At 45.2% G+C, this 13,732-nt stretch overlaps 2 protein-coding genes across 3 annotated transcripts in view; one reads left to right on the forward strand and one right to left on the reverse strand.

Annotated features, from left to right (window-relative positions):
• Window positions 1-7,158, reverse strand: part of DMGDH (dimethylglycine dehydrogenase) — a 121,073-nt gene extending 113,915 nt beyond the window's left edge. Inside the window, exon 1 of one of the 2 annotated variants that reach the window (XR_004537971.1) lies at window positions 6,936-7,158. Coding sequence is in view for 1 of the 2 variants with exons in the window: in XM_033929550.1 (XP_033785441.1) it covers window positions 6,936-7,039 (104 nt within the window). In the remaining variant the exon portion in view is untranslated. The remainder of the gene's footprint in view (window positions 1-6,935) is intronic. The other variant, XM_033929550.1, reaches the window with a different exon arrangement.
• Window positions 7,159-7,382: 224 nt separating this feature from the next.
• LOC117353538 (betaine--homocysteine S-methyltransferase 1) overlaps window positions 7,383-13,732 on the forward strand; it is an 84,745-nt gene continuing 78,395 nt past the window's right edge. The window contains exon 1 of the mRNA XM_033929568.1: window positions 7,383-7,529. Within this exon, the coding sequence (XP_033785459.1) occupies window positions 7,497-7,529 (33 nt within the window). The 5' untranslated portion in view covers window positions 7,383-7,496. The remainder of the gene's footprint in view (window positions 7,530-13,732) is intronic.

Consider the following 13,732-nt stretch of genomic DNA (forward strand, 5'->3'; position numbering starts at 1 on the left):
GATTCGCAGAGGTTCCTGGAATGGAACCCCTATAAATTTCAAGGGAATACTGTATATGATATTTTAAAGGTGAACTGGTATCAGTTTACTCTAATTACATGGGTTGGAGAAGGCATGAGAGCTATAACTATGCAATCAAACCAAAATTATCTACTTTTCAAGGTTCTGATACGTAATACAGCTAGCATGGGAAATAATTTTTATAACCCATGACTACAGTTCTCTGCTGTACTAGTTCCTCTGAGATTAATTCAGCCTCTGCTGGCCATTTATTTATTGATGGTTTTAGGGATATCCTGTGAAAATTATAGAGTAGGAGCAGTGGTGTAGCTATGGATGGGCCTGGGTGGACACCTATGTCGTAGAAACATGATGGCAGATAAAAGCCAAATGGACCATCCAGTCTGCCCATCCGCTATCTCCTCCTCTCCCAAAGAGATCCTATGAGCCTGTACTGCGCTTTCTTGAATTTGTGGAGGGGCATAATCAAAACATACATTTAAGTCTGATTCGGACATATGGCATTAGATGCCCAAAGTCAGCAGTGGGAAAATATAAAGGCAAATATGTCTAGATTTTTTTTTTCAAAAAATTGCCTATCTGTACGTCCAGGCTATTGTTCGTCCAGACCGCCAATACACCTATCTTTATACCACATTTTCGACCAAAATTTCATCCAAGTCCCAAACGCCCAGAACAAAACTATTTGGACGTTGGAGGGGCCAATCTTTTAATGGACTAGTCACCCAGACATGGCAACAGAGCAGTGGGGCACCTTACAGGGCACTGCTGTGAACTTCACAAAAAAGGGTACCAGATAAATATCTCACCAGAACTCCCTTATAGGTTATGGTGAGCCCCTTCCAAACCCACTATACGCACCTATCTGCAATCCCAATAACCATTATGGCTGCAGGTGGCACCTATATGGCAGTAGAGTAGGGGTTTGGTGGGCGCATATTTTCCACCATAAATGCAGTGGTTAGGGTGGCTTATATGCCTGTGTCCTCCTTTCTACAGTTCACTAGCTTATTCCCCAGGCTATTTAAGACACCTGTGTGCAGCTCTATTAGGCTTTCCTATACCAGGTGCTGTACACAGGCATGTACTTTTTTATTCTGATCTTTGTGGGAGTGTGAGGGGGTCAGTGAACACTGGGAGAGTGTGTGTGGGTCTATACTTTGTCTCTGCAGTGGTTATCTGGTCACTTTGGATACCTTTTTGTACTTATACCAGTTTTCACATCGTCTAACTCACAACGTTTAAGTTTCGTCCAGGATGTGTAGTAAAACATTTGATTATCCCTGCAGGATAACTAAGTCTAGGTCAGCCCACATCCTGCTCTAACCACTCCTCCAACACCAACACCAGCAGCAATTAATTTTTGCTGCTAGTGCTGGCCCCCCAGGCTTCCCTATGCTGCATCCCACCTCTCTGATGTCACTTCCTGTTTTCTGCCTGGTAAGATGTATCAGAGTGAAGCTTGGGGGCCAGTGCCGGCAGCAAAAATTAATTGCTGCTGGCACCAGGCATCAGGTACATTGGGGAAGGACAGGGTTCAGAGATAGGAGGGTAGATGTCAGGAGGATGCAGAGGAGAGAGAGGAGAGATGATGGATGCTGCATAGGAGTAAAAAAAACTATTTTTTTTTTCATATCTCTGGGGGGAATGAGTGGAAGGACCCACCCATGTTAACTGTGGGCCCATTCAAACTTCTGGGTCTGGCTATGCTACTGCTACATGGGCCTCTGTGATATTGTTGATAAGGGGTGGGGGGCCACTAAAATATCTTGGGGGGGAGGGACAGGGACCAGTGTCTAATGGGTTATCAAGGATAATTTGGGGGGATCAGGAGTCCAAGGACCCACTGGACCTCCAGTGAACTTCTACAGGGTGTATTAGGGGGAGATCTGAGGCAAGGACTCTGGTATATCTCCCTTTCTGTCAGTGCATGAGTCAATCCTTTCTGCTCCATTACAGAGGGAAATATTTTTCTGCCAATGCAGCAAGCTGTGACATCTTACCACAGCGTTGGGCAGGGTTTATTTTCTGTTAATGCACTTAACACCTTTGCAAGCTGTTTGCTTACAGCACCGAAAAGCTTTTCCATTACACCTGTAATGCAGAGTGGCAGGCACAACTCTAACCGCCTTGTTGGTCAGACTGGATGAACGCTGCATTATTTACTGTGTTAGGAAACCATGTACTGAGTTTAGCACACAATTGTAACCCAAGGTAACTTCATTGGCCCCAGTGCATTCTATGGGAGGAGGCAGTGAGGAGAGCAGTGAGGATAAAAGTATGCTGCCCCTTACACGTGCACTGTTCCACTACTTCTTACCTTCTCTGGAGCGCAGACAGGCAGCTTTACAGCAGTGCTTCCCAAATTGTGGGTCGGGACCCCACATTAGGTCACAGTCACAAAAGCCCACATCTGGGGTCATGACTTGTGTGGGTGTTCCTTAGGATCATCGTTATTCTGTATCTACAAGGGGGGGTGGGGGTCATAATATTTTTATTTGGCTGCTGAGTGCTATCATAAAAGACTGGCAAAGATGACTGTAGAGCAGTGTTCTTCAACCACTGGTCCACGGACCAGTGCCAGTCCACAGAAATTTCCTGCCGGTCCACAGGGCTAGCACGTGCATCAGGCCCAAAACAGTGTTCTTCAAACACTGGCCCACGGTGCAATTGATGCGGCGTTATCTTCGAGCCAGCTCGCTCTTCCTAACTGTTTCAGTGCACAAAGCCGCGGGCAGTGGCTCCTACGGGCATCCTGCGCCTGAACCGGAAGCGTTCTCTCTGACATTGCAACATCAGAGGGAAGGCTTCCAGATGAGGCACGGGACGTGCAAAGTGCAATTAGTACTATTATGGGGCGGGGTCTGGGGTGGAGATTGGGTAGAGATGGGCGGGGTCTGGCCCACGACTTAGCCCAGTGTTCTTCAACCACCGGTCCACGGACCGATGCCAGTCACAGAATAATTTTTTATTTCTGCCGGTCCATAGGTGTAAAAAGGTTGAAAAACACTGCTCTAGAGAACTAGCTGCAGTCCTAAAATCTCCTGGAGACCTGCATGCTTTGAGGAACGGTTCAAATTTATCTCAAAAGAAATTAAGCCAGCCGTCAACTTTATAAAACAGGACCACAGACAAGCTGACTGCACTCATGTAACCCCCTTTTCTGCCCAGATGCTGGCAGAGGGCACACAAAGTTATTTATTGACACAAGAGCTGGGGCCAACTTTCAAGCTGAACCCTAGAGCAAGCATGCAGCAGGCTTCTTCACTCTCCTCCAAATGACTGCAGACCACACTGTAGTTCAACTTAAACTCCAACTTTTACTTCTCCATAGAACATAGAAGAGAGGTAGTTTGCTCGAACAAAATGGTTTCTTCCAACAATTTCTGATCTGAGGAAGAAGGCATTACCTTTGAAACCTAATCTTAAACTACATTAAATTAGTCCAATAAAAAAGGCATTATTTATTCCCTTTATGTTTTTGTTTTATTTCTGTAGCGGTGAAGGAAGCGATTAGAGACAAGAAGACTTCGTTTAAGGAATGGAAAAGGTCAAAAAAGTGCTCAGGTCTATTGGTGCCGGACCAAAGATCTAAATCAAATTTTAGTGTAATTAGTTGGTTGGATCTTAACAAAAGACAAATTTCCTGCCCCTGGAGTGAGATAATTTTTCTGAGATCACCTTCCAGGAAGTCCAAGAGTTAACTTGACTTCTCACATTACCTTGTGGCTTCTAGAATCTTCTGGACTCCAAAGGCAGGTTTTCCAACAGTCCTAGAGATGCCTGAGTGTCTGTTGCCACTACCTTGTTCCTTTGAAAATCCAGATGCAGATAGCATTAGCACCAGTGACATAGTAAGGGGGATTGGGCGGCAGACTGCCCTGGCTGCTGTCTTGGTGGGGGTGCTGGCGCCTCTCCTCTCCTCCCCTTCCCATGCCTCTCGCACCAAGTGCGCACCCTTAGTTCCCCGCCACCATAGCTCTAGCTCTTGCCAGTGTGAGCAACAGCTCCAACCTGCTGCTCACGCCGACCTCGGCACTCCCCTCTGACGTTACTTCCGGGTCCCACAACTAGGAAGTGATGTCAGATGAAGAGCCGACACTGGTGTGGGCAGCAAATTAAAGATTCTGCTCATGCTGGGGAGCTAAAAAGGTACGGGGAAGGGAAGCGCAAGCAATGGCAGGAGGGGGTGTGGAAGGAGCGGGGGGGGGGGCACCTCCCACCCTCACTACGTCACTGATTAGCACACTCACATAGGTCACAAGTTCAAATCCTCCTATTGTTTCCAGTTATCACCTCTTTTAATACATGGAACCCTGGCTTCCCACCTCACGACCATCCTACGTGGCTCCAACCAGCTCTTTGGGTCAGGGACCCGCAACTAAGGCTCACAAAAAAGATATTTCTCACTTGCAGACATCCACAGTCTCACAGTTGTTACTGAGCTTGAGCATAGGCTGGGGTTGGATAACTCCAGTAGGCCAGAGGAGATGCAATCCTGTAGCTCAGTCACCTCGGTCAGGCCAGGCACTGCTCTCACAGTGGAGGAACAGCCAAGTCCAAGGGGTAACTGAACCAACTTGAACTTTGGTGTTTAGTTATAATTTCTTCTCAAATTTCTTCTTGGTATTTAGTTATACCGTAATTTCTTCTCAGATGCTTTGGCAATCAGCAGGTACAAAAGGCATTTCATAATAGTCCAACCCGCAAATGCCTTTATCCTCTTTCTTCTCTTGGTACACTACTAGGAGTAACTACAGTTTTTCTATCCTTCCCCCTTGGCAGGAGAAATCAATGTGATCAAGTCCTTGCACTTCTTTTACCAATCCACATAGCCAAATCAAGTTTAATCTCTGTCCCCTCCCAGGCACTGATTAGGAGTTTCCCTCTACACTAGGGCTTTGGTGGGAGAAATGGAATCAGCCAAAAGCCTTCATCTGTTCTTGTAACTTCTCTATTCTCTGTCTGCTCCTCAAGGATCATAAAGGAGCCTCCCTCAGTGCTAGGGCTTCAATAGGAGCATGGGATACCAAAAGCCTTATTTTAAATTTATACCCTCCTTTTATACCGCTCTTTCTACAGGGGAAAAGGGACCTCCTACTTCTCCCACTAGTCTCTTATAACCACATTCTCAAAACAAAAATCTGCCTTTAACGTGCTCACTAAATAGGTTCCAGCTGATATAGCAAGTGCATACTTTAGCGGCAGATTATCAAAATGACTCAGGGAGGTCTTTTCTGAGTTTTCTAGCAGTCTCTGATACTGCCATGCAAATGTAGTACAACCAGGTCATTAATATTGAAAATATCACTCCGAACAATTCTCTACCCTGGTTGTGCCATATTTGTGCACAAAATTTACCAACAGGTCTGACTTGTCATTACCTTACCTTCAGATCAGTGCCCGAGTACTGATTGGCTCAGGCACTGACAAAAAGTAAGGCTTGACAGCTCAGACCCCCCCCCCCCGCAAATTAAAACAATAATTTTTTAAAAAATTGAAGTTCGGCAGGAGAGATGCCTATTCTCTCCTGCTACGTTGTTGACACTAACCACCCCACCCCCGGGGAGAGATGCCCAATTTCTCCCGTAGCCAAGAAACACCCCCTTAACCCCCCTCGGCAGTGGAAAAGATGCTCACGCTCTCCCACCACCACTCAACATGCAGCGGGAGAGATGCCCAATCTCTCCCACTGCCAAGAAACACCCCCCAAGCCCCCTCAGCAATGGGAGAGATGCCCACGCTCTCCCATCACCATGCAACCCCCCCAATGCCTCCGACAACCCCTGTCCTCTCCCCCTTACCTTAGTTAGATAGCTGGCCAGAGGGATGCCTAGTCCCTCCGGCCAGCTGGCCCACCTCTTCAAAATGGCAGGCCTTCCTCTCCCCAGTGCATCCTGGCTCTGATTGGCCCAGGTGCATCAGGCCCCACCCATAGAAGGGGCCTTAAACAACCTGGGCCAGTCAGGGGTATGTTAGTTGGTGGCAGGAGAGTGGGCATTTCTCCCCTGTTTGGTGGAGGGTTACATGTCCTGGCGGCTCGATTTTTTGTTTATTCTGTGCATGTGCCCATCACTATCACCAGCGATGGACACATGCAAACTTAGTGAATCTTCATTACTCTCCGCCAACTTTGCATGAGCGTTTTTTGTAAAATGACTAGCTTTTTCAAAAATCGGTACTATAATGGTTTTTTGACAGTTTTATATGCAGATTTTATATGACAGCCTGTCAGTTTTATATGCAGATTTTTGAGAATCTAGCTCTTAGTGACTACTTTCAAGATCCAACATCACAGCAGAGGCATTTTCCAGGGGGAAGGAAGTGGGCAAAAAATATTAAAAAATGATTTCTTTTCCCACATAGAAATCATTTTTTTCCTCTGCTTTCAGAGGACAGCTTTCCATCCATCCCCCATCCTTTCATTGACCTAATGGTTTAACACAGATAATTGCTGGTTTCCAAATCCACTGTTTACAAACACTTCTCTCTCCAGGGGTGTCAAAGTCGATCCTCGAGGGCCGCAATCCAGTCGGGTTTTCAAGATTTCCCCAATGAATATGCATGAGATCTATGTGCATGCACTGCTTTCAATGCATATTCATTGGGGAAATTCTGAAAACCCGACTGGATTGCAGCCCTCGAGGACCGACTTCGACACCTATGCTCTAAACTGACAGAAACCCACTCCCTTTGGGGGGGGGGGGCATACACCAATTCTCTCTACCCAATTCTAAAAGTAGAGCTAAGCTTCCTCCCTAACCATGCTGCTAGAGGTAGACAGCACTGATGATTTTTAGAACTCAACCCTGTAGCCTTAACACATAGATGCACCCACAAATCTCCAGGGCTACACTTCCAAGTCCAAGTCGGTCCTCAAAGAGACCCAAATACGTGCGTGGTCTCGTACTCACCCGCCCGGGCAAGAGCCGTTCAGACCCCGCAAGAGGGCGGCCGGAGCTCCCCAGTCCCGGGAAAGCAGCAGCAGGGGATTGCACCTCTGAGCGAGCCGAAACATGGCACTTCAGTCCCTGGAAGCAGCTGTTTGAAGTACTGCTCGCTTCGTCCCGACCCAGACAACACCTTCCCTAGCCTTCCTAAAACGAACTCATGGGATGCACCCCGCCCCCAATCTGAGGGAGTAGGTACCCTCCTTCATTCTGCACCTAATTTACATGTAAACTTTTTTTTTTTTAAAGCGACCTATAAGCGTACAATGCTTCGGCAGGGAGTATTTAAAAAGTACCTCGGACTTTTTAATAAAAGCAAAGTTGCGCAACAGTCTGATATCCAGCAATGTTGTTGCTAGCTGAAATGCAGAGACACGATTGGAGCTGCTGAGAGGGTGGGTGGGATCGTCCCACAGTAAGAGCTAGCACTGAGCCTCTCCCCCCCAGCGCTTTGGCGCGCATATAAAAGCCGGGACGGAGGTAGTGGTGGGGTTTCTAGCTGTAGAGAATCACAGTGTCCTCACAATGGCAGCAATTGGAGCAAAGCAGCCTAAGAAAGTAAGTATTGTCTGTTTCTGAGGGAGCGGGAACGTCATAGAAGCCAGCTCTGTGGGTGCTTGCCCCCCCCTCTTTATTTCTATAACAGTACCAGACGCACAAAGAGTAAGAAAACAGTCCCTTCTCGAAAGTGCTTACAACCTAAAAGGGCAAGCCAGACAAATTAGATGTCATGGATACATCTAAGGGGAACGGTTACTCAGCTGGCTCGGTTTGAGGGCAGAGGCGTCAAAGTTCTTGTCTAGGGAGAGGTAACTTCTCTAGGATTTAGCACTCTAAATAATTTTGATGAGATGGCTCCCTAGGGGGCGTTGCTATCATAATTTACTTTTTTATTTTCCGTTACTTTCGTTAATCTTGTATGTCTTTTCCTGCCTTTCTCTTTTATTTTATCATGCTAGGAAATTATTAATATATCAAATAGTCTGGTTTTCTAGAAAAATCAAAGCACGCACTCTTCTCTCTCTCTCTCTGTTTTTTTTTTTTTTTTGTTCTTTTAAAATGAGCACACATTATGTAGTGGATAGCGGCCAGAAGAAAGATGATCTAAACTCTTGAGATATTGAAAGGATATGTTTGATACGGTCTACCTTACAAGATAAGTTAAACTGTTTACAACTTTATAATTCATGTATACTAACAAAACAACTGCATTATGAACCACAGTAGCGATGCTGATACTGCTCCTCATTATACTATTTATTTAGTAGTGAATTATTGTTGACGGGCATATGAGCAAGACAAGCTTTTTTTTTTTTTTAAATAAAATAATCAAAAGACAAAGAATAAAATAAATAAACTAAAGAAAAAAATAAAGGTGGGTGAATTTATCATCTTCTCTGACTCAGTATGGGTCAATGGCCCAAAAACTCAGGCTTTTTTCCCTCGCATAAAAAAAACAGTAGATAAGGGGTGGTGACCGGGTCTGGGTAAAAACCAGGATTTGCAGGATCTCGGGATCCTCATTGACTTTCTTGTATTGAGATCCTGGTAAAATAGCAGGATTTTCCAAATCCTGGTTTTTACCATGTTCCAAAATAACTGGAGGAGGTCACTAATATAGGTATTTATCATCTGCTAACTAAATAGAGTACTAGAGTGGATTACATTATTGTGATTATAGGTGTTAATATCTTGCTATATGAATTAGCTCTTTGGGTGCCAATGCATGTCGAGCGCCCTGAATACTGAGCAAACTCCATTGTGTCCAGGAAGAGATTACTGCATTTTATTGCGTTTTTGGCACACAGTCAGTTTGAAGTATTGGTGCTTATGGCTTTTACTAGTAGGTAGGTGGGACTGTGGGAGGGATTCAGAAGTAGGGTTTACATCACAGCAGGTGCCCTAATTAGTGAAAAATGGGAATCAAATGTTTCTAAGGGGGGCTGCCTAGTGGGGGGGCTGAGGGGTGCCCTTAGGAGGTGCAGGGTGACTATTGGTTGGGTCCATGGGGGTGATGAGGTATCAAGGAGTTAGAGCTAGCTGATTCATTAGGTGTAAGAGGTAGCACCTAGCAGAATATGGCTAGGGTTTTTTTTGTGTTTTTTTTTTTTGGGTGGGCGCTTCAAGAGTTTGGCTTGTTTTCTCTCCTAAAGGAAAAAATAATGTTCTGCTGCTTCTGAGGGGTTGGAACTGCTAAGGGGAGAGACAGATTGTGTGAGGGACAAGAAGAAAGGAGTAAAAAGTAACTGGGTGAATCGGGGTGGGGCATTGGAGAGTTCTTTAGTTTCTGCTTGCAATGCACAGAGTTGCATTAAGGGCCTGATTGTTAAGCTTTCTCTTCTCTAAATACAGAGTGCCTGAGTAAAGTGCCCTGGGGTTTATACAGATCTTAGTTCTGCTTTGCGCAGTTTATCACTGTCACTGTGGTAGGCTTTCTTAAAACAAGTTTTTCAAGTGAGCTAATTGTGTGCAAAAACTTGGATAATCGCGTTCTGTTCTCTTAAATACCATGGCTGTTCAATGCAGACATAGAGGACATGATTTTCTAGTCAGGCTTAAGGCAAGGTCTAATAAGGTGCAAAAGATTAGTTTGCTCCTCTGTGGTAGGTGTTAGTGAGAATTTCATTCCTATTAGAGAATGAATGTCACTGGGGAAAAAATTGTCCTGGTCTCCGCCCCATCCCCATATGCTAGTGCTGCCAGTCAGATAATTTTTTCCGATTTGATTTTTCCTGTCCAATTGGGTATGGGTTTTTTGTTTTTTTCCCCCAAACATCCTGGTATTTTGTAGTTTCTTCATCCACCCCACCCCCTTTGCCCTCTCCTATCCATGCTGGCGCTGTGGTGTAAACAAAATAAGCAAAAAAGACTTATCTCTCTTTTAGATCCTAGCTCACATTCACTGTATTAACACCAGTTCTGGCAGGATACACATTTCAAATTTGACATATTGTAATCAGAAAACAGAAAATAAAATTTGATTTTTTTTTCCTACCTTTTTTGTTCATTATTAAAATCATTTTTGTCACACGCTCTGGTTTCTGTTTGTCTTCTGTTAACTTGCTTGCCAGGGTCTCCTGCCCATTTGACATTTTCTTCTTTCTCCGTGTTCACTATCCATCTTTCATCTGTCCTCCCCTTCCATTTTCTTTCCCTCCCCCAGAGGTCTGGCATCTCTCCTTTTTTTTGTCTACATCCCAGCATTTCGCTAATGACCACTCCCCCCATCCAGTATTTCTATCCCCCTCCCTCCACACCAGTCTCCTTGGGTTAACTTCTTTCCCTTTTTTCCTCCCTCCAATCCATGGACCACTATCTCTCTCCCTCATCTGTTTTAAGACCCATTATTTCTTCCCCCTTCCCCTTCACCTCCCCCCACCCCACAGTCTGGCATATGCCCCTCTCTTTAGACCCCCCTCCCTCATTGTACTTCTAATAGCTACACAAGTGGGCCCCTGAAGGCCTGCATGTTTCCCCTTTCTTTCCACCATCGTTCAGCTTCTCCCTGACCTCCCAGTCTTAACGTTCAAAATGAATTACGGCCTACAGAAAATCGTCGGTGATGTAGCGATTCTAGCAGGTGGTTGTCAGCCTCTGCTGCATGTTACCTTTGCTGTGGTCCAACCCAGAACAAACAGGAAGTGATGTCAGAGGAGGGATGGGACCACAGCAGAAGTAATGTGCAGCAGAGGCTGACGGCAGCCTGCTAGAATCGCTACATCACCGATGATCCTCTGCAGGCCGTAATTAACTTTGAAAGTAAGACCGGGAGGCCGGAGGAAGCCAGTTGACAGTGGGGAGAAGGTGGAAAAGCATGCCGGCCTTCACCTCAGTCCCATGTGGATATATTAATCAGGAGCCTGGCATGGGCCCTGGAGATGTTGAGCCTGTCGGTAGGCAGAGACACATTCACAGGTTCTCTCAGTGGTCCATATTGCAGGCAATGCCTGTGCAGGCAGTTGTTAAATCATGCTCTCTTAGATGCAGGAGAATGGGAGCTGAGGCTTTACTCCTTCCAGCGCATTATGGAACCCTGGGGGCATCTAGAGACAATGCAAAGGTGAAGTTCCTTTTCAGTCACCCATGAGCCTTGGCCAGAGGTGAAGCATCTCTATTTTCCCTCCATGGCCTCTCATTGGCTGCTTGTTGCTCAGGATTGCACATCTAGTCTTGCTGATGGCATTGGATTGGCCTCATAGACCTAAGTATATGGATCTTTGGCATCTGCTGGTAGAGGACTACTTCTGCTGTCCAAGGGTCTTGATCTGCTCCAGCAAGGACTAGTAGAGATGGAAGATCTGTTTCTCTTTTGGCTTAAAGTATGGTCATTGAGAGAACGGAGAAGTGCAAGTTTTCCCCCACAGTGACTTCTACCTTGCTTTGCTCCAGGAAGTCCTCTACATCCCTATTTGGTGTATGTTTGTATCTTGGTGTGGAGGACAGTCCTATCTCCTGATATGCAGTGACTGGAACAAGGGCTGTCCTTGAGCGCCCTGAGGATCTAGGGAAGTGTCTGAAACTTTCTCAAGCTGGCACACTAAAGGTAGTGGCCATGGCTTGAGGCACCTAAAAGTGTGTAGATGCCGCCATGATATCAGACATGCGTGATATCACGTCTGTCTGCACATGCACAGAGGCCCTCCAGATGGACCCTGAGATGCCAGTAGGGGGTGCCAGCAGGTAAGAGGGCCGGAGAGGAGGAGACCCCACCCCCTTTACTAATTGTAATGCAATTTTTTTTCCATTCATTTTTCATATACACAGCAGCTATTGCTGGCTTTAACTCCGCAAAACTAGAGTAGAGCCTCCTGTGTAAATCCTCATTTTTCTATTTTTTTCCATGAATGGGTCATGTGGGAGCACTGTTGCTAGGCAGTAAGAATGCCCATGTTATCCAAGTGCTAGCCAGTTAATATGTGGTAATGTAGATGTACTAATTGGTTAGCGCATGAACACCCAATCTCTGCCCTGACCATGCTCCCTCAAAAAAAATAAAAATAAAAAATTACTGAATGGTTAGTTCAATTGGATGGCAAAACTAATACAGAATGCTGTAGCAGTGTTATTGCAAACTGTACCATGGCACACCAGTGTGCCTCCTGAGATTTCAGGTGTGCTGTGACATACTGATGAGGAGGAGAGTCAGCTGGCACAGATGACTCTTGCCTCCTCGCCAGCATCTCTCCTTCTCCCCACACTTCCCCTCATCCCGGATCCCTTCACCAAAGTGGGTTGCAGCCAAATGGGCTTCTGCATGTGCGGATGTTGACATAATGATGTCATGCATGTGTGTGATATGTTGACCATGCACATCCTGGTGCCTTCTGGCCGGGGCACTAAGTTTAGTGTGCCACCGGCCGGAAAGTTTGCGAGACACTGCCGTAGCACATCCCACGTTAGGCCATTTTTTGCTGCATTAGGTGTTAAAGTATTGTGCAGTATCTTGCCTGTTTTTGTGGCATAAACACAGCAATGATTTTCAAAAAAATTTTTGAGGGGGCTTATCATGGATGGAGAGCAGCTGTTGCCTGCATTATCCATCTAGTGCAGGGGTCTCCAAAGTTTGGGCCAATATGATTTTTAGCCAGCCCACAGAAGAATTGTGCGGAAATGCACCAATGAGAACAGGGTGTTAATAGATTTCAAATGCATTGTGTTCAAAATATATTGGTATTCCATATTATGTTAATATTAATATTCACAAATTTATTTAATACTGAATCATAATTGTATACTTCACAGTATTTCTTCATACTTTGGCCTCAATCGAGTATAAAGTCACAGCATTGCAGATAGCTCTGGTGCTATGACTAATCATTAAATTGAATCTGGAAGTTCGTTACTAGTCATTGTGGTTAATTGTCCATAAGTATACAGTGCAAAGAAGGAAATTTGATCGTCTCTTTTTTTTTATTTTTTTAAACTCTGAGCAGTTTCCAAATTTGAAGAAATTTGTTTGTAAATTTATCTCTCTTTTTTTTTTTTTTGGACAACGTATCTTTGCAAACACTTTATCCTGAATGAAACATATCAAGTCAAAATGCAGGGCACATTTTTATCTGAACATTTGAAGTCGCTACTTATAATTAGCATTTCAGAATCTGAACCTCAGGTTAATAAGATTTTAAAAACGTGAAAACAGTTCCATCATTTCACATAATGGTTTTATTATAATTTTGTGATGAAAATATGAGAATTGGCTGGTAGTGTTCATTGTCATTAATATAAGATCATTTAATTTCACATACTTGGGAGGATATAAGAAGACTTGAAGCGGTCCAGAGGAAGGTGACAAATGGTAGGAGGTTTGCGCCAAAAGACATATGAAGAGACTGGAAGCCCTGAATATGTATACCCTAGAGCAAACATGTCAAACTGGCCCACGGGCCAAATCTGGCCTGCAGTGTACCAAAAGTTGGCCTGCCAGACATTTAGCATTTTATACTTAATCTGGCCCAACAGCATGAACTACTGCTGCTGCTCTTCGAGCGTCTGCCTTTGCCTGGTCCTCCCTCCATCCTGGTCTCCTCTTCAAAACAGTCTGCTGAGGATCGCTTACCGGCTGTAGTGAACCTCGCAGGCTACCGTCTACCTCAGTAGCACATTCCCTCTGACAATACCCTACAACAGAGGAGGGGCTGAAGATGAAGGGGATGGAGATGAAAAAAAGGAAATATGCCAGACCTCTGAGGGAGGGAAGGGAAACAGAAGGGGAGGACAGAGATGGATGGTTAACATGGAGAGAGAAGAAAATGACAAAT

Source organism: Geotrypetes seraphini, chromosome 1 (assembly GCF_902459505.1).
Source record: "Geotrypetes seraphini chromosome 1, aGeoSer1.1, whole genome shotgun sequence".
In the NCBI taxonomy this organism is placed as follows: Eukaryota; Metazoa; Chordata; class Amphibia; order Gymnophiona; family Dermophiidae; genus Geotrypetes; species Geotrypetes seraphini.